The 21,908-nt window shown below is 41.6% G+C and overlaps 1 protein-coding gene across 2 annotated transcripts in view; it reads left to right on the forward strand.

Annotated features, from left to right (window-relative positions):
• TMC8 (transmembrane channel like 8) overlaps positions 1–21,908 on the forward strand; it is a 216,632-nt gene that overhangs the window by 68,375 nt on the left and 126,349 nt on the right. For both annotated transcript variants that reach the window (XM_053706053.1, XM_053706045.1), the window contains exons 7-9: positions 11,139–11,286; positions 12,160–12,330; positions 15,848–15,999. In XM_053706053.1, the coding sequence (XP_053562028.1) occupies positions 11,139–11,286; positions 12,160–12,330; positions 15,848–15,999 (471 nt within the window). The remainder of the gene's footprint in view (positions 1–11,138; positions 11,287–12,159; positions 12,331–15,847; positions 16,000–21,908) is intronic.

A 21,908-nucleotide genomic window follows, 5' to 3' on the forward strand; every position in this document is an offset into this window, starting at 1 on the left:
TCTCAGGACATATGCTCACGGCGCACATCACAGTACTCCCTAAGCCAGGCAAAACACCAGACAGACCCGAAAATTTCCGCCCTATTTCACTTCTCAATTCGGACATAAAAATCTATGCAAAGATCCTGGCCACGAGAATTAACAAATTCCTACCTAAACTAGTACACCCTGACCAGGTGGGATTCGTGCCGGGAAGAGAGGCTAAGGACAATACTCTAAAAATCCTGCAGTTGACCACACATGCCCAACAACAAAAGCTGCCAGTGGTCCTTGTGTCCACAGACGCTGAAAAAGCCTTTGACAGGGTCCACTGGCAGTTCCTCAGAGCAACACTTAGACACATGGGATTCAGCGACACCTTCATACACCAAATCTTTGTGCTATATGAAGCGCCCACAGCTCAGGTCAGGGTAAACAATCTCATGTCAGATAAATTCATAATTCGCAATGGAACCCGTCAGGGTTGCCCCCTATCCCCAGTCTTATTTGCTCTCTCAGTAGAAGTGCTCGCCCAAAAATTGCGGGAATGCAAGCAAGTTACAGGTCTTACAGTGGGGGACACAGACTATAAGGTAGCCCTATACGCTGATGACATCATGCTCATCCTCACCAACATAGACACTGCATTGCCTGAAGCCCTAAATATATTTGAAGAATACGGGAAGATATCTAACTTCCACTTGAACATTAACAAATCTGAAATACTCAACATTACTTACGACCCAGAAATACTAAATAAGCTGCTATGTAACTGCCCCCTTAGAAGACAACGGGAAAAAATGAAATACCTAGGGATCTACATATCCTCAGACCCTCAGATAATATTTCAAAGTAATTATAAATCACTTGAGAGCGCCATAGTGGCAGATCTCTCTAGCTGGAAAAATAAAAAAATATCCTGGCTAGGCCGGATTAATGTCATAAAAATGAACATCCTACCAAGAATCCTATACATTCTGCAGACCACCCCTATACCACTCCCCCTAGGCTTTCTAGACAAACTTCAGACACATATCGAAAGATACATCTGGGGAGAGATCAGACCCAGAATAGCAAAACACACAATGTACTACCCAAGGGATAGGGGAGGACTTGGAGTACCCAATCTGACTGTATACAAGCAGGCTATCAACCTGCAACGGCTCCTTGAATGGTGCCAAAATGACACACAGAAATGTTGGGTGCAACTGGACTGTGACATCATGGAAACTGATAATGCAGGCATGTCAGCTTGGCTGAACGCGAACTATAGACACAGAGCAGCGACAGAATACCCACTATTGTCTGCATTCTACAACACGTGGGATAAATTAATTAACACCTCAGTGAACATATCTTCTATACATTCCCCCCTAACCCCCATATGTAGCAATCCGGAACTACCATGGAACCTAAGACAACCACGTAGGGAGAAAGGGACGCCAATAAAAGAAAGGTCACTTTTGACCATCCTCTCGGGCAAAAAGATCAAACCACTGACAGAAATTTGGGAAACACTTGAAGATAGAGGTATGAATTGGTACTCACATGCTCAACTATCTCATTTTCTTAAAACACACCAGCATAGGGAACAATTCACCAGACAACTGACAACATTTGAGACATTGTGCTCACGGGACACCCCCACTAGACATGCTATATCCCTTCTCTATAGAACACTCCTCACTCCAGACAAACACACGCTCCCCTCATACACTAAGTCGTGGGAAAGGGAGCTAAATATTGATATTACACCCCAAGAGTGGTGGAGGGCATTTGAAGCCACGAAAAAGGCCTCAATTTCAGCTAGGATACAGGAGTCTAGTTATAAGTTTCTTTCGAGGTGGTATCTTACACCCAGCAGGTTACAACATTTATATAAAACAGCGAACGGGAAGTGCTGGAGAGGCTGCGGGGAGGAGGGCACACCGACACATATTTGGTGGAGTTGCCCTAACCTGGACTCCTATTGGATAGAGATCCTCACACACATCTCCAGAGCGGTGGGGAAAACAATCCCAAATGACCCTAAAATACTCCTTTATCTCTCCCTCCCTAGAATCGAGAACAAGGCGGTAAGAGCCTTACTGTTGGTCATGCTTAACAGCGCAAAACTACTCATACCACAAAAATGGAAAACAAAGACTGTTCCAAACATAACAGAGTGGAAAAAACAAGTAGACACCCTGATACAGCTAGAGAGGTATCACCACATGCAGAAGGGGACAATAGATATCCATGAATACATGTTGCTGGAATGGACACAGTATAGGGAACAAATTAAATAGAGCAGAAACCTTACCTAGATGAGAAATCGTCTGCCAAAACACAGCACCACCTGAGCATTTAATAAACCTTCATATAATCTTAATTTTGAAGGACACAAGTGTTAGATACAGGCATACTCTCAAGCCAACTAGAACATCATTGTTGCATATTAACTGTACAAGTATGATATGGCTTTTGCATTTGTTCTTAACAAGATTGATTAATGTTGACAATATCAGTTAGTTATCACATTTATTTCTACAACTACCCTGTGAACATTACTACTGAGTTTCAGATTTGTTTTCTAGATTATACCGAAGCATAAAAAGAAAAAGAGGACTGAATATACAATCTTTATTATACTGCATTTTACGATTGTAACAACTATTTACCTTTTCATTCTGTTTTGATATGCTGTGAAATGTATGTTTAATACTTTGTCTTCAATAAAAATTATTTAAAAAAAGTCCGGTACTGAGGGCTGGGAAGCTGCGCCACAATCCAAAACCCTATCTTTTGGGTCAGAGTGCCTTCAGTCGAGCTTCTCCACTTTATTAAGTGGCGTATCGCCAAGATTTCAGTTTAAATCTAAGTAAAAGTGGTGGATGTCTCAGGAGCTGAAGCTCAGTGCGACCAGTTAGATGGCCACTGCCCGGAAGTCCCAATTTTACACATTCTGATTATGCTTTGAAATATTTTGTGTAACTCTAATAATGTCTGATCATACTTTGTATAAAATTACGTTGCACTTTGTATTTTCTCCATTATAAACTGACAGTTTCAGAAAGTGGGAGGGGCAGGGCAGTTCCATAGACTGAACAGGGGAGATACCAGGGTATATCTGAAGCTCTCTCACAAGTCTAGTGAAATTTTCTAAGCATTTTAAACAAGTTGGTTTTACTGATTTGTCTCGACAGCTGTATGCAGGTGAAGTTTGCTCAAAATTTACAATACACTTATTTTAACTAACAGAAAAGTAATATATACTAAAATATAGGCAAAAGCAAGTTAAATTGTAGTGAAAACATTTCAGTTTAATTTGGAATTGATGCAAACGGAGCCTTTGGGGTCCATTTATTAAGCAGTGGATGCTGCTTCGGAGCCCCATCGTTTCAGGTCTGCCTGAAACGAAAGTTAAGAAGTAATGGTCGTAAGACCGCTGCTCCTCAACTTTTCTGCTACCTTTTAGGTGGCGGACTGAAATCATCCCGATCTGATACGATCGGGATGATTGATGACCCCTGCTAGCAACTGATTGGTCACAAGCATTTCACCAGAAATGCATGTGCAATGTTAAATGCCGACAGCGTATGTTGTCTGCATTTAGCGAGGTCGAACAGACATGATTCGCTATAGCGAATCATGTCCGCTTGACCTTTGTTAAATTTACCACTTTATTTACTATTTTTTCAGCCCCAGGGGTTCTCCAGTTACCTTCTCTCTCCCATGTGAAATTTTGTATCCCAGAGAGCTTTATTGAGGTTCCTCCCCTTTTCTTAGAAAATTTAGTGAGTTCTGCCCCTTTGAAGTCAGCACTATATTCTGCTAGAAATGTGCGTTTCATTTCAGCTGAATTTTGGCCAATTTGGAGATTCGGATGCATCCTAATTTCTGAATGGGCACCTCCCGAAAAATTCCGAAAATGAATAAATTAGTTTCCGAATTTTCGGTTCCATTATTCATATTCAGAATTTTTCATTGTTCCTAATGTAAACCGCACATCGCCGACACTAACTCTAAGTCAAAATCATTAAATAAAGATATTAACCCCTAAACCGCCATTCCCACGACATCGCCGACACTAACTAAACCTATTAACCCCTAAACCGCCGTTCTGAAACATCACCAACAAGAACTAAACATATTAACCTCTAAACCGCTGTTCCCAAACATCGCCGACACAAACTAAGCCTATTAACCCCTAAACTGCACCCCCCCACATCGCCAACACTACCTAAACCTATTAACCCCTAAATCGCACCACTCCCACATCGCAAACACTTACTAAACCTATTAACCCCTAAACCGCAGTTCCCCGACATCGCCGACACTAACTAAATCACTAAATAAAGCTATTAACCCCTAAACCGCCGTTCCCCGACATCGCCGACACTAACTAAACCTATTAACCCCTAAACCGCTGTTCCCAAACATTGCAGACAATAACTAAACCTATTGACTCCTAAACCGTTGTTCCCAAACATCGCCGACACTAACTAAACCTATTAACCCCCAAACATCCCCAAAATGAACTAAACCTATTAACCCCTAAACCGCACCCCTCCCACATCGCCAACACTTACTAAACCTATTAACCCCCTAAACCGCAGTTCCCCGACATCGCCGACACTAACTAAATCACTAACGCCTAGATTTAGAGTTCTGCGTTAGCCGTCAAAAGCAGCGTTAAGGGGTCCTAACGCTGCTTTTGGCTGCCCGCTGGTATTTAGAGTCAGGCAGGAAAGGGTCTAACGCTCACTTTCACTTTTCCATACCGCAGATCCCCTTACGCCAATTGCGTATCCTATCTTTTCAATGGGATCTTCCCAACGCCGGTATTTAGAGTCTTGGCTGAAGTGAGTGGTAGAGCCTCTACCGACAAAACTCCAGCCACAGAAAAAAGTCAGTAGTTAAGAGCTTTATGGGCTAACGCCGGTTTATAAAGCTCTTAACTACTGTGCTCTAAAGTACACTAACACCCATAAACTACCTATGTACCCCTAAACCGAGGTCCCCCCACATCGCCGCCACTATAATAAAAATGTTTAACCCCTAATCTGCCGACCGCACATCGCTGCCACCTACATTATCCCTATGAACCCCTAATCTGCTGCCCCTTACACCGCCGACCCCTATATTATATTTATTAACCCCTAATCTGCCCCCCCCCAACGTCGCTGCTACCTAACTACACTTATTAACCCCTAATCTGCCGACCGGACCTCGCCGACACTATAATAAATGTATTAACCCCTAAACCGCCGCACTCCCGTCTCACAAACACTATAATAAATGTTATTAACCCCTAATCTGCCCTCCCTAACATCGACGCCACCTAACTTCAAGTATTAACCCCTAATCTGCCGACCGGACCTCGCCGCTACTATAATAAATGTATTAACCCCTAAAGCTAAGTCTAACCCTAACCCTAACACCCCCCTAAATTAAATATAATTTTAATCTAACAAAATAAATTAAATATTATTAACTAAAGTATTCCTATTTAAAACTAAATACTTACCTGTAAAATAAACCCTAATATAGCTACAATATAACTAATAGTTATATTGTAGCTATTTTAGGATTTATATTTATTTTACAGGCAACTTTGTATTTATTTTAACTAGGTACAATAGCTATTAAATAGTTATTTACTATTTAATAGCTACCTAGTTAAAATAATTACAAAATTACCTGTAAAATAAATCCTAACCTAAGTTACAATTAAACCTAACACTACACTATCAATAAATTAATTAAATAAATTACCTACAATTACATACTATTAAATAAACTAAACTAAATTACAAAAAATAGAAAAAGATTACAAGAATATTAGGCTAATTACACCTACTCTAAGCCCCCTAATAAAATAAAAAAGCCCCCAAAATAATAAAGGTCCCTACCCTATTCTAAATTAAAAAGTAATCAGCTCTTTTACCAGCCCTTAAAAGGGCTTTTTGCGGGGCATGCCCCAAAGTAATTAGCTCTTTTGCCTGTAAAAAAAAAATACAACCCCCCCAACATTAAAACCCACCACCCACATACCCCTACTCTAACCCAAACCCCCCTTAAATAAACCTAACACTACCCCCCTGAAGATCTCCCTACCTTGAGTCGTCTTCACCCAGCCAGGCCGAAGTCTTCATCCGATGGGGCAGAAAAGGACATCCAGACCGGCAGAAGTCTTCATCCTATCCGGGCAGAAGAGGACATCCGGACTGGCAGACATCTTCATCCAAGCGGCCTCTTCTCTCTTCATCCATCCGACGAGGAGCGGCTCCATCTTCAAGACCTCCGGCGCGGAACATCCTTCTTGACCGACGACTACCCGACGAATGAAGGTTCCTTTAAGTGACGTCATTCAAGATGGCGTCCCTCGAATTCTGATTGGCTGATAGGATTCTATCAGTCAATCGGAATTAAGGTAGGAATAATCTGATTGGCTGATTGAATCAGCCAATCAGATTGAGCTTTCATTCTATTGGCTGATCGGAACAGCCAATAGAATGCGAGCTCAATCTGATTGGCTGATTGGATCAGCCAATCGGATTGAACTTGAATCTGATTGGATGATTCAATCAGCCAATCAGATTTTTCCTACCTTAATTCCGATTGACTGATAGAATCCTATCAGCCAATCGGAATTCGAGGGACGCCATCTTGGATGATGTCACTTAAAGGAACCTTCATTCGTCGGGTAGTCGTCGGTCAAGAAGGATGTTCCGCGCCGGAGGTCTTGAAGATGGAGCCGCTCCTCGTCGGATGGATGAAGATAGAAGATGCCGCTTGGATGAAAATGTCTGCCGGTTCGGATGTCCTCTTCTGCCCGGATAGGATGAAGACTTCTGCCGGTCTGGATGTCCTTTTCTGCCCCATCGGATGAAGACTTTGGCCCGGCTGGGTGAAGACGACTCAAGGTAGGGAGATCTTCAGGGGGGGGGTGTTAGGTTTATTTAAGGGGGGTTTGGGTTAGAGTAGGGGTATGTGGGTGGTGGGTTTTAATGTTGGGGGGGTTGTATTTTTTTTTTACAGGCAAAAGAGCTGATTACTTTGGGGCATGCCCCGCAAAAAGCCCTTTTAAGGGCTAGTAAAAGAGCTGATTACTTTTTAATTTAGAAGGGTAGGGACCTTTATTATTTTGGGGGTCTTTTTTATTTTATTAGGGGGCTTAGAGTAGGTGTAATTAGCCTAATATTTTTGTAATCTTTTTTAATTTTTTTAATTTGGTGTTTGTTTTTGTAATTTAGTTTAGTTTATTTAATTGTATGTAATTGTAGGTAATTTATTTAATTAATTTATTGATAGTGTAGTGTTAGGTTTAATTGTAATTTAGGTTAGGATTTATTTTACAGGTAATTTTGTAATTATGTTAACTAGGTAGCTATTAAATAGTAAATAACTATTTAATAGCTTTTGTACCTAGTTAAAATAAATACAAAGTTGCCTGTAAAATAAATATAAATCCTAAAATAGCTACAATATAATTATTCGTTAAATTGTAGCTATATTAGGGTTTATTTTACAGGTAAGTATTTAGTTTTAAATAGGAATACTTTAGTTAATAATATTTAATTTATTTCGTTCGATTAAAATTATATTTAATTTAGGGGCGTCGATGTTAGGGAGGGCAGATTAGTGGTTAATAACATTTATTATAGTGTTTGTGAGACGGGAGTGCGGCGGTTTAGAGGTTAATACATTTATTATATTGGTGGTGAGGTCCGGTCGGCAGATTAGGGGTTAATAAGTGTAGTTAGGTAGCGGCGACGTGGGGGGGGGCAGATTAGGGGTTAATAAATATTATGTAGGTGTCGGCGATGTTAGGGGCAGCAGATTAGGGGTTCATAGGGATAATGTAGGTTGCGGCAGTGTACGGAGCGGCAGATTAGGGGTTAATAGTATAATGCAGGTGTCAGCGATAGCAGGGGCGGCAGATTAGGGATTAATAAGTATAAGGTTAGGGGTGTTTAGACTCAGGGTTCATGTTAGGGTGTTAGGTTGCAGACTTAGAAAGTGTTTCCCCATAGGAAACAATGGGGCTGCGTTTAGAGCTTAACGCTGTTTTTTTGCAGGTGTTAGGTTTTTTTCATCCCAAACTTCCCCATTGTTTCCTATGGAGGAATCGTACACGAGCACGTTTTGCCAGCTTACCGCTACCATAAGCAACGCTGGTATTGAGAGTTGAAGTGGCCGTACATTCGGCTCAACGCACCCTTTTTGGAGCCTAACACACAACTCTAAATACCAGCGTTGTCTTAAGGGTGCGTTGGGAAAAAAAGCTGCGTTAGCTACGCGGGTCTTTACCGACAAAACTCTAAATCTAGCCGTAAATAAAGCTATTAACCCCTAAACCGACGTTCCCCGACATCGCCGACACTAACTAAACCTATTAACCCCTAAACCACTGTTCCCAAACATTGCAGACAATAACTAAACCTATTGACTCCTAAACCGTCGTTCCCAAACATCGGCGACACTAACTAAACCTATTAACCCCTAAACTGCTGTACCCAAATATCCCCAAAATAAACTAAACCTATTAACCCCTAAACCACACCCCTCCCACATCGCCAACACTTACTAAACCTATTAACCCCTAAACTGCAGTTCCCCGACATCGCCGACACTAACTAAATCACTAAATAAAGCTATTAACCCCTAAACCGCCGTTCTCCAACATCGCCGACACTAACTAAACCTATTAACCCCTAAACCGCTGTTCCCAAACATTGCAGACAATAACTAAACCTATTGACTCCTAAACCGTCGTTCCCAAACATCGCCGACACAAAATGAACTAAACCTATTAACCCCTAAACCACCATTCCCAAACATCGCCAACACTAACTAAACTTCTTAACCCCTAAACCGCTGGCCCCCACATCGCAACAACCTAAATTAAACTATATTAACCCCTAATCCTAAACCTAACACCCCTAACTTTAACATAATTAAAAATTAAATTAAAGTTACAGTTATTAACTAAATAATACATTTTTAAACTAAAAACAAACTTACCTGTGAAATAAAAAAAACAAAGCTAGCTACAATATAACTAATAGTTATATTGTAGCTAGCTTAAGTTTTATTTTTAATTCAGAGGTAAGTTTGTATTTATTTTAACTAGGTAGACTAGTAAGTAATAAATAGTTATTAACTATTTACTAACTACTTAGTTAAAATAAATACAAACTTACCTGTGAAATAAAAGTAAAAGCTAAGCTGCCTTACACTAAAACCTAACATTACAAAAAAAAAATAACATTACAAAAATAAAAAAACTACCATTACAAAAAATAACAAACAAAATTATCCAAAAACAATAAAAATTATTCCTATTCTGATACCCCGTTTTAAAAAAACAAAAAAACCCCACCCCAAAATAAAAAAAAAACCTAATCTATAATAAACTACCAAGGGCCCTTAAAAGGGCCTTTTGTAGGGCATTGCCTTAAAAAAAATCAGCTCTTTTGCTAAAAAAGAAAAACAAACCCCCCCTAACAGTATACTAACCCCCAAACCCACAAGTAAAACCTAATCTACGAGCGATCCGCCTCCGCCGGCATGAAGAAGATGCCGGTCCCTCGATGGATGAAGATGGAGCCGCCTGGATGAAGATGGATCCACTGGGATGAAGATCGTTCAAGCCGGACTTCAGCAACTGTGAGTACCTAAAGTGGGGTTAGTGTTAGGTTTTTTTAAGGTTTTTTTGGGGTGTTTTTTTTTTAGATTAGTGCTAATGGGCAATCTTAAAAGAGCTGAATGCCCTTTCAAGGGCAGTAAAAGAGCTGAATGCCCTTTTAAGGGCAATGCCCTTTACAGATTAGTTTTTTTTGAGTGTAATGGCGCGGTCGGGCCGGCTTGTTACTAGACATCTGGCCAGATGCGCTCTGAGGGAAAACCAGACCCGCTCAGTAGAGCACAGAGGGCGGTCTGGAAAACCTTGTTTTTTTTATAAAAGTTCACCGGATATATTAGGTTGTATAAAGCTAGCACTTATATAATGTTATATAATTCTGCACTATGTGCAGAATTATATAACATTATTTTTTAGGTTTACTGGCACTTTAAATAGTTTTTTTGGATCCTTTGTTTTTTTTTTGGATCCATTCTTTATTCATATGCATTATACTATAACTTCAGAATGGAATAATGCATTTGAAATAAGAATGGATCCTAAAAAATGAACGGATCCGAAACCGATTTAACGTAAAATAACTAATTTGCCAAAACTATTTTTTTTTTTTTATAAACTTAACTAAACTAATTTGCAGAAACAAAATGATTTTTTAACTAATTGAAAACTAAACAAAACGAACCAAATTTTTTAGTGGCGCAGATGTCTAATATTCTCTCTTCAAAATAGAGAATTTTGATTATCTGGCCTATAGAAAGTAATGATGCTCTCTGGAAAACTGAAGCTGACAGTTTTTCAGTTTTAATTTAAATAAAAGACATGTAAAGTGCAATCTAATTTATAAAATATACATATATACTGTATATATGTATATATATATATATATTTATATATATATATATATATATATATATATACAAAGTATGAGTCTAATTTGTTAAAGTTACACAGAAACTGTGAAAGCATAATCAGAATTTGTAAATTCACAATCCTAAATACACTGCTGTATACAAAATTAAATACAAAATAGAAAGTGCAAAGTTTTAATTTAATAAAATGTAATCTGAAGTGTAAATTGATATAAAATAGAAAGCACAAAGTGTAAATGCAGCAGATCTGTCATATCATGCAGTGCTATATAGCACTGGGCTTGTCTCTCCTTTACATACAGAAATGCAGGGAACACCCCTTGGAGAAGTAAAGCAAAATCTGCTTTTTAAATATTTCTCTAGGGGTCTCGCTGTGCTGGAGGATCATTTTAGAACATCTCACCTGAGCAGAGAGGTTTTGTATATCAGGACCTAACACTTGATGTTTACCTCCAGATCTTTTAACACTTGTCCTGTACTATATGAAGGTTTAACAGCTTCCTCATTTTACTATCTACCACACAAGTAGTAAGCAACTTTTTTTAGACAGCTAAATATGAATTATTGTAAACCCATTTGACTGACAAAATCTGCAACTGTCCTATAAAATTGGTACGTCATAGTGAATACTTAAACATTTGCTTCTAATACTCATCCTACAGCACAATGCATGGAGTAACCCTGAGGCAAGTGTGGAGCGGAGGTTACAGAACCCGGATCAGCAGCAAAGTATTTGCAGGATGGGACTCATGTGTGAGAGGAACGGAGGCCTCAGTCCGAAAACAACAGAGTCTGAGTAATGAATTCAAGGTGTGCAGTATTATGTGTGAACCTAGTGGGTGTGTGATATTTCTGTGCACATCTGCTTGTGAATTTTGCAATAAATGACTTTTTAAATTGGACTATAAGGAGAATTTATATTTATATTAAAATACAAACTTAAATGTATCATCCAGCAGATGCTTGCTGTCAATACAGGCTCATGTGGTACACTAACAAATTTACCTTATGCTGCATGACCAATAAAAGATATCTGGGAAAGTGATGCTATTTGCTAATATTGGTGCAGTGCTAGAATGCTTTAAATCAAAATTGAAATGCATTGATAATACTTTCAGTTTTACTATCATGTCCTAAGGCATTATAGAACATACTGTATATATTATGTTAGGGTAATAATGGAAATTTCAAATGTAGAACAGAGGTAAAAAGCCAAGCTTACTGTCTACTTATAAAATAAAAGTTGTGGTCAAGGAAAAGGCCAAGCAGAAATACCACAGGAATGACAGGCTGGCTGAGGTGTGTTTTGTAAAAGTTTTAATTTTAGGGTCTAGCTACAAATAAGTCTTTCAAAAGTATATTTAATTATTGATCTCACATAGCCATTGATGCTTTTGAGGATCAGAGTTATGCTCTTTATTACATTCCTCGATCCCTTATATGTAGAAGAAGACCAAAAAGGGTCAGTGGTCCTCAAGATTCAAGATTTTCAGTTCTTAAAATAAATGTAAATAAGTCACTAAGATGTGAGATGTTCCTGTCTGCTTCTCAGAGTTCTGTTTAGGGAGCAAAATTGTTACAGAATACATTAAGACCAGTAGCATCTGAACCTACATGTTGCTTGCTTTAGTGAACCTAGATACAGTATCACTCTGATTGCTTGATGTATTATCCTGTCCCCAGTCTTACCTAGCAGAGGAGCTCTGGTTCATGAATATATCAGGACTGTCTGGACGTAGAAAGTTGCATATCATTGTTACCCGTGCACTGCTGAATTGCATCATCCTTACACTGATGGCTGGAGGTTTCTATTCCATTCACCTGGCAACTAGCAAATCACAGGACTATCAAGGGGTAAGCTTAAAGGGACATGAAACATAATTTTTTTATTTCATGACATAGAAAAAACATGCAATTTTAAACAACTTTACAATTTACTTATATTATCTGATTTGCTTCATCCTCTTGATATCCTTTCATGAAACACATAGCTAAAAAGGCTCAGTAGCTGCTGATTGGTGGCTGCATATAGATGCCTCTTGTGATTGGCTCATCCATGTGCATTGCTATTTCTTCAACAAAGGATATCTGAAGAATGAAGCAAATTAACTATTACAAGTAAATCAGAATATTGTTTAAAATTGTATTCTAGTTATCAAGCCGTCAACTTACCTGCATTCGACGGCACCAATACGCTCGCCTAAGATCACCTAACATCGCTGCCGCGGACCTGAATATGTTCTCCAGAATTATCAAAAAAGCTGTCAAAAAGCTGCGCACCAAGTACAGAGCGATGAGCAGCAGACTGTTGTTAACTAACAGTCATCGATCTCGCTGCTCTTCGGCTTTTTTACAGCTTTCTTGCTACCCTGTCACTAAACACCCACACTATACTGTTTACCCCCTAAACCGCCGCTCCTGGACCCCACCGCAACTCTAATAAATATATTAACCCCTATACCGCCGCTCCCGGAGCCCACCGCCACCTACATTATATTTATTAACCCCTAATCTGCCCCCCCTACACCGCCGTCACCTACTTACATTTATTAACCCTTAATCTGCCGCCCCCAACGTCACCGCCACTATATTAAATTGATTAACCTCTAAACCTAATTCTACCCCTAACCCTAACACCCCCTAACTTAAATATAATTTAAATGAATCTAAATAAATATTACTATCATTAAATAAATTATTCCTATTTAAAACTAAATACCTATAAAATAAACCCTAAGATAGCTACAATATAACTAATAGTTACATTGTAGCTATCTTAGGGTTTATATTTATTTTACATGTAAGTTTGTATTTATTTTAACTAGGTACAATAGTTATTACAGTAAATAGTTATTAACTATTTAATAACTTCCTAGTTAAAATAAAGACAAATATACCTGTAAAATAAAACCTAACCTAAGTTACAATTACATCTAACACTACACAATAATTAAATAAATTTACTAAAATAAATACAATAAAATACAATTAAGAAAAATTATCTAAAGTACAAAACCAAACACTAAATTACAGAAAATAATAAAATAATTACAATTTTTTAAAACTAATTACACCTAATCTAATCCCCCTAATAAAATAAAAAAGCCCCCCAAAATAATAAAAATAATAAAAATCCCTACCCTATACTAAATTACAAATAGCCCTTAAAAGGGCTTTTTGCGGGGCATTGCCCCAAAGTAATCAGCTCTTTAACCTGTAGAAAAAAATACAATACCCCCCCAACATTAAAACCCACCACCCACACACCCAACCCTACTCTAAAACCCACCCAATCCCCCCTTAATACAACCTAACACTAACCCCTTGAAGATCACCCTACCTTGAGACGTCTTCACCCAACCAGACGTCTTCACCCAATCAGCCAATAGAATGCGAGCTCAATCCTATTGGCTGATTGGATCAGCCAATAGGATTGAACTTCAATCCTATTGGCTGATTGCATCAGCCAATAGGATTTTTCCTACCTTAATTCCGATTGGTTGATAGAATTCTATCAGCCAATCGGAATTCAAGGGACGCCATCTTGGATGACGTCATTTAAAGGAATATTCATTCGTCGGGTAGTCGTCGGCCTGGAAGGATGCTCCGCGTCGGATGTCTTGAAGATGGACCCGCTCCGGATGGATGAAGATAGAAGATGCCGCCTGGATGAAGACTTCGGACCGTCTGGAGGACCACTTCTGCCCAGTTGGGTGAAGATGTCTCAAGGAAGGGTGATCTTCAAGGGGTTAGTGTTAGGTTTTATTAAGGGGGGATTGGGTGGGTTTTAGAGTAGGGTTGGGTGTGTGGGTTTTAATGTTGGGGGGGTATTGTATTTTTTTTTACAGGTAAAAGAGCTGATTACTTTGGGGCAATGCCCCGCAAAAAGCCCTTTTAAGGGCTATTTGTAATTTAGTATAGGGTAGGGATTTTTATTATTTTGGGGGGCTTTTTTATTTAATTAGGGGGATTAGATTAGGTGTAATTAGTTTAATTTTTTTTTAATTATTTTTTATTATTTTCTGTAATTTAGTGGGGGGGTTTTGTACTTTAGTTAATTTTATTTAATTGTAATTAATTGTAGTTAATTTAGTTAATTTATTTAATTATAGTGTAGTGTTAGAGTAATTGTAACTTAGGTTAGGTTTTATTTTACAGGTAAATTTGTATTTATTTTAACTAGGAAGTTAATAAATAGTTAATAACTATTTAATAACTATTCTACCTAGTTAAAATAAATGCAAAGTTGCCTGTAAAATAAATATAAACCCTAAGATAGATACAAATGTAACTATTAGTTATATTGTAGCTAGCTTAGGGTTTATTTTATAGGTAAGTATTTAGTTTTAAATAGGAATCATTTATTTAATTCTAGGAATATTTATTTAGATTAATTTAAATTATATTTAAGTTAGGGGGGTGTTAGGGTTAGACTTAGGTTAAGGGGTTAATAAATTTAATATAGTGGCGACAACGTTGGGGGCAGCAGATTAGGGGTTAATAAATATGTAGGTGGCGGCGGTGTAGGGGCGGCAGATTAGGGGTTAATAAATATAATGTAGGCGGCGGTTTAGGGGTTAAACACTTTATTTAGTTGCGGCGGGGTCCGGGAGCGGCGTGATAGGGGTTAATCAATTTTATTTAGGTGGCGGCGGTGTAGGGGGGGCAGATTAGGGGTTAATAAGTATAATGTAGGTGGCGGCGGTGTAGGGGGGGCAGATTAGGGGTTAATAAGTATAATGTAGGTGGCGGCGGTGTAGGGGGGCAGGTTAGGGGTTAATAAGTATAATGTAGGCGGCGGCGGTGTATGGGGGGGCAGATTAGGGGTGTTTAGACTCGGGGTACATGTTAGGGTGTTAGGTGTAGACATTCCCATAGAAATCAATGGGATATCGGGCAGCAGCGAACATGAGCTTTCGCTGCTTTCCGACTCCCATTGATTCCTATGGCATCCGCCGTCTTCAGGGCGGCGGATTTAAAACCAGGTACGCTGGGCCGGACTAGTGCCGAGCGTACCTGGTAGAAATTTGATAACTTCCAAAAGTAGTCAGATTGTGCCGAACTTGCATTCGGAACATCTGTAGTGACGTAAGCATCGATCTGTGTCGGACTGAGTCCGGCGGATCGTATGTTACGTCACAAAATTCTACTTTTGCCGGTCTGTAGGGTTTGATAACTAAGGCGAATCAAGGTCGCCACAAATACGCTGCGGAATTCCAGCGTATTTGCGGTTGACAGCTTGATAAATAGAGGCCTCTGTCTGAATCATGAATAAAAAATAGTGGGTTTCATGTCCCTTTAACATTCAGCAATATAGATTTAAGGACCCTGGAACTGTGTGTTCTTTGATATCTTATATTATGTCTTTCAGTCTGTGGGAGATCCTGTTTTCAGCTTCATGACACAGTACCTGTCTCCAATTGTCATTTCTCTCGTCCTCATGATCCTGCCTCCAATTTTTAAGTTGCTTGTAAGATTTGAAGGTCAATCACCCAGTGATGAGATCACACTGACCCTGATCAGGTAAAGTGGCTTGGGAATGTATCTCTGTACCTTAGCACCCATTTATTTCTGCTGCATGTCATATCAATCCATCTAACTGTTCCATCTTTCCTTTCTACTATCAATTCATCTGTTTATTTAACCTGTTTGTATGCTAAGCTTGTTCTCTTAGTTCCTTACCCATGCCTCTTCTTTCATGTTGGAGTGCATTAAACTACTTTAAGGCCCTAAAATATCAACAAATATTTTAAATTGACAAAATAAGATACTAATTTCTTATACTAAGATTATTCTATTTTATTTTCTACCCCCTGTATCTCTCTCTCTCAATATACCATCTCCCTCCTTCCTTCCTCTCTATTCTTATAACTACTACTGCTTGGGTTTATACTACCACTTGTATTTTGTTGCTAATGTTTGTCTGGCAGTGTCCTTTAATTCCTCTCTCTGCTTCCTCATTATATTTACTTTTTATTTATGGTTTCTTTCCTCCGTCCTTTGCTATATTTATGTGCCCTGTCTCCCGTTCTCCTTTATCCATTGCTTGTGCTATAACTTTCAATGTCTGCATTTGTCATCTCAACCCCTACATTTCCCTTCCTGTTGGTTTTTTCAACATGGTAACTGTGTCAGACACATCTTTCCCACATCTCTCTGTGTTCTCTCTCTTGCCTCCCTCTGTCAGAGTGATCCCCCTCACATCTCTCTGTGCTCTCTCTCTTGCCTCCCTCTGTCAGAGTGATCCCCCTCACATCTCTCTGTGCTCTCTCTCTTGCCTCCCTCTATCATAGAAATCCCCCTCACATCTCTCTGTCTTCTCTCTCTCTTGCCTCCCTCTGTCAGAGTGATCCTCCTCACATCTCTCTGTGTTATCTCTCTTGCCTCCCTCTGTCAGAGACATCCCCCTCACATCTCTGTGTTCTCTCTCTTGCCTCCCTCTGTCAGAGTGATCCCCCTCACATCTCTCTGTGTTCTCTCTCTTGCCTCCCTCTGTCAGAGTGATCCCCCTCACATCTCTCTGTATTCTCTCTCTTGCCTCCCTCTGTCAGAGTGATCCCCCTCACATCTCTCTGTATTCTCTCTCTTGCCTCCCTCTGTCAGCGACATCCCCCTCACATCTCTTTGTGTTCTCTCTCTTGCCTCCCTCTGTCAGCGACATCCCCCTCACATCTCTCTGTGTTCTCTCTCTTGCCTGCCTCTGTCATAGACATCCCCCTCACATCTCTCTGTGTTCTCTCTCTTGCCTCCCTCTGTCATAGACATCCCCCTCACATCTCTCTGTGTTCTCTCTCTTGCCTGCCTCTGTCATAGACACCCCACTCACATCTCTCTGTGTTCTCTCTCTTGCCTCCCTCTGTCAGAGTGATCCCCCTCACATCTCTCTGTGTTCTCTCTCTTGCCTCCCTCTGTCAGAGTGATCCCCCTCACATCTCTCTGTGTTATCTCTCTTGCCTCCCTCTATCATAGACATCCCCCTCACATCTCTCTGTGTTCTCTCTCTTGCCTCCCTCTGTCAGAGTGATCCCCCTCACATCTCTCTGTGTTCTCTCTCTTGCCTCCCTCTGTCAGAGTGATCCCCCTCACATCTCTCTGTGTTCTCTCTCTTGCCTCCCTCTGTCATAGACATCCCCCTCACATCTCTCTGTGTTCTCTCTCTTGCCTCCCTCTGTCAGAGTGATCCCCCTCACATCTCTCTGTGTTCTCTCTCTTGCCTCCCTCTGTCAGAGTGATCCCCCTCACATCTCTCTGTGTTATCTCTCTTGCCTCCCTCTATCATAGACATCCCCCTCACATCTCTTTGTGTTCTCTCTCTTGCCTCCCTCTGTCAGAGTGACCCCCCTCACATCTCTATGTGTTCTCTCTCTTGCCTCCCTCTGTCAGAGTGATCCCCCTCACATCTCTCTGTGTTCTCTCTCTTGCCTCCCTCTGTCAGAGACATCCTCCTCACATCTCTCTGTGTTCTCTCTCTTGCCTCCCTCTGTCAGAGACATCCCCCTCACATCTCTCTGTGTTATCTCTCTTGCCTCCCTCTGTCATAGACACCCCCTCACATCTCTCTGTGTTCTCTCTCTTGCCTCCCTCTGTCAGAGTGATTCCCCTCACATCTCTCTGTGTTCTCTCTCTTGCCTCCCTCTGTCAGAGTGATCCCCCTCACATCTCTCTGTGTTCTCTCTCTTGCCTCCCTCTGTCAGAGTGATCCCCCTAACATCTCTCTGTGTTCTCTCTCTTGTCTCCCTCTGTCAGAGTGATCCTCCTCACATCTCTCTGTGCTCTCTCTCTTGCCTCCCTCTGTCAGAGACATCTCCCCTCACATCTCTCTGTGTTCTCTCTCTTGCCTCCCTCTGTCAGAGGGATCCCCCTCACATCTCTCTGTGCTCTCTCTCTTGCCTCCCTCTGTCAGAGACATCTCCCCTCACATCTCTCTGTGCTCTCTCTCTTGCCTCCCTCTGTCAGAGACATCTCCCCTCACATCTCTCTGTGTTCTCTCTCTTGCCTCCCTCTGTCAGAGACATCCCCTCACATCTCTCTGTGTTCTCTCTCTTGCCTCCCTCTGTCAGAGACATCTCCCCTCACATCTCTCTGTGTTCTCTCTCTTGCCTCCCTCTGTCAGAGACATCCCCCTCACATCTCTCTGTGTTATCTCTCTTGCCTCCCTCTGTCATAGACATCCCCCTCACATCTCTCTGTGTTCTCTCTCTTGCCTCCATCTGTCAGAGACATCCCCCTCACATCTCTCTGTGTTCTCTCTCTTGCCTCCCTCTGTCAGAGACATCCCCCTCACATCTCTCTGTGTTATCTCTCTTGCCTCCCTCTGTCATAGACACCCCCTCACATCTCTCTGTGTTCTCTCTCTTGCCTCCCTCTGTCAGAGTGATTCCCCTCACATCTCTCTGTGTTCTCTCTCTTGCCTCCCTCTGTCAGAGTGATCCCCCTGACATCTCTCTGTGTTCTCTCTCTTGCCTCCCTCTGTCAGAGTGATCCCCCTAACATCTCTCTGTGTTCTCTCTCTTGTCTCCCTCTGTCAGAGTGATCCTCCTCACATCTCTCTGTGCTCTCTCTCTTGCCTCCCTCTGTCAGAGACATCTCCCCTCACATCTCTCTGTGTTCTCTCTCTTGCCTCCCTCTGTCAGAGTGATCCCCCTCACATCTCTCTGTGCTCTCTCTCTTGCCTCCCTCTGTCAGAGACATCTCCCCTCACATCTCTCTGTGTTCTCTCTCTTGCCTCCCTCTGTCAGAGACATCCCCTCACATCTCTCTGTGTTCTCTCTCTTGCCTCCCTCTGTCAGAGACATCTCCCCTCACATCTCTCTGTGTTCTCTCTCTTGCCTCCCTCTGTCAGAGACATCCCCCTCACATCTCTCTGTGTTATCTCTCTTGCCTCCCTCTGTCATAGACATCCCCCTCACATCTCTCTGTGTTCTCTCTCTTGCCTCCCTCTGTCATAGACACCCCCTCACATCTCTCTGTGTTCTCTCTCTTGCCTCCCTCTGTCAGAAACATCCCCCTCACATCTCTCTGTGTTCTCTCTCTTGCCTCCCTCTGTCAGAGTGATCCCCCTCACATATCTCTGTGTTCTCTCTCTTGCCTCCCTCTGTCAGAGACATCCCCCTCACAACTCTCTGTGTTCTCTCTCTTGCCTCCCTCTGTCAGAGTGATCCCCCTCACATCTCTCTGTGCTCTCTCTCTTGCCTCCCTCTATCATAGACATCCCCCTCACATCTCTATGTGCTCTCTCTCTTGCCTCCCTTTATCATAGACATCCCCCTCACATCTCTCTGTGCTCTCTCTTGCCTCCCTCTGTCATAGACATCCCCCTCACATCTCTCTGTGCTCTCTCTTGCCTCCCTCTGTCATAGACATCCCCCTCACATCTCTCTGTGCTCTCTCTCTTGCCTCCCTCTGTCATAGACATCCCCCTCACATCTCTCTGTGTTCTCTTTCTTGTCTCCCTCTGTCAGAGACATCCCCCTCACATATCTCTGTGTTCTCTCTCTTGCCTCCCTCTGTCAGAGACATCTCCCCTCACATCTCTCTGTGTTCTCTCTCTTGCCTCCCTCTGTCAGAGACATCCCCCTCACAACTCTCTGTGTTCTCTCTCTTGCCTCCCTCTGTCAGAGTAATCCCCCTCACATCTCTCTGTGTTCTCTCTCTTGCCTCCCTCTGTCAGAGACATCCCCCTCACAACTCTCTGTGTTCTCTCTCTTGCCTCCCTCTGTCAGAGACATCCCCCTCACAACTCTCTGTGTTCTCTCTCTTGCCTCCCTCTCTCAGAGTGATCCCCCTCACATCTCTCTATGTTCTCTCTCTTGCCTCCCTCTGTCAGAGACATCCCCCTCACAACTCTCTGTGTTCTCTCTCTTGCCTCCCTCTGTCAGAGACATCCCCCTCACATCTCTCTGTGTTCTCTCTCTTGCCTCCCTCTGTCAGAGACATCCCCTCACATCTCTCTGTGTTATCTCTCTTGCCTCCCTCTGTCATAGACACCCCCTCACATCTCTCTGTGTTCTCTCTCTTGCCTCCCTCTGTCCGAGTGATCCCCCTCACATCTCTCTGTGTTCTCTCTCTTGCCTCCCTCTGTCAGAGTGATCCCCCTCACATCTCTCTGTGTTCTCTCTCTTGCCTCCCTCTGTCAGAGACATCCCCCTCACAACTCTCTGTGTTCTCTCTCTTGCCTCCCTCTGTCAGAGTGATAACCCTCACATCTCTCTGTGCTCTCTCTCTTGCCTCCCTCTATCATATACATCCCCCTCACATCTCTCTGTGCTCTCTCTCTTGCCTCCCTCTATCATAGACATCCCCCTCACTAGGGATGGGCAAATGTGTAAAATTCTGAATTTGAATGTTAGAGCAAACAAATATTCTTAAAAATTCTATAATCAAATGCTATTTACAGTTTTTGAATGTCACTTTCGAATTTGAATGTTTATAATTAGATCGAATGTCCACATTCGAAATTTCGAATTTAACATTCGATTTAACAAATACAATTCAGAAGTTCAATAGTTCATGTGGTAGGGAATTTAGTAAATTGATAAATAATAGATACAAATATATCAATTTGAATGTTTCTATTTCGATCAAATATTGCATCATTCGAATATTACATTTAATATAATACAAAGCAAAAACATTCTAAAATTCGAACAAATATTTTCAAATGTAATCTTAAAATTCAAAGCCGAACATTGAATGTTAGAATGTTATGTAAACATTTGAAATTCAATTAGAATGAACGAATGTGTTAAAAATCATTTTATTTTTCGAATGTTGCGAAACATTTGCCCATCCCTACCCCTCACATCTCTCTGTCTTCTTTCTCTTGCCTCCCTCTGTCAGACACACACTCCCCACATCTCTCTGTGTTCTCTCTCTTGCCTCCCTCTGTCAGTCAGACACACACTCCCCACATCTCTCTGTGTTCTCTCTCTTGCCTCCCTCTGTCAGACACACACTCCCCACATCTCTCTGTGTTCCTTCTCTTGCCTCCCTCTGTCAGACACACACTCCCCACATCTCTCTGTGTTCTCTCTCTTGCCTCCCTCTGTCAGACACACACTCCCCACATCTCTCTGTGTTCCTTCTCTTGCCTCCCTCTGTCAGACACACACTCCCCACATCTCTCTGTGTTCTCTCTCTTGCCTCCCTCTGTCAGACACACACTCCCCACATCTCTCTGTGTTCCTTCTCTTGTCTCCCCCTGTCAGACACACACTCCCCACATCTCTCTGTGTTCTTTCTCTTGCCTCTCTCTGTCAGACACATACTCCCCACATCTCTCTGTGTTCTCTCTCTTGCCTCCCTCTGTCAGGGACATCCCCCTCACATCTCTCTGTGTTCTCTCTCTCTTGCCTCCCTCTGTCAAATATACCCCCTCACATCTCTCTGTGTTCTCTCTCTCTCTTGCCTCCCTATGTCAGACACCCCCACAC

The sequence above is a fragment of the Bombina bombina genome, chromosome 1, assembly GCF_027579735.1.
Source record: "Bombina bombina isolate aBomBom1 chromosome 1, aBomBom1.pri, whole genome shotgun sequence".
NCBI lineage: Eukaryota > Metazoa > Chordata > Amphibia > Anura > Bombinatoridae > Bombina > Bombina bombina.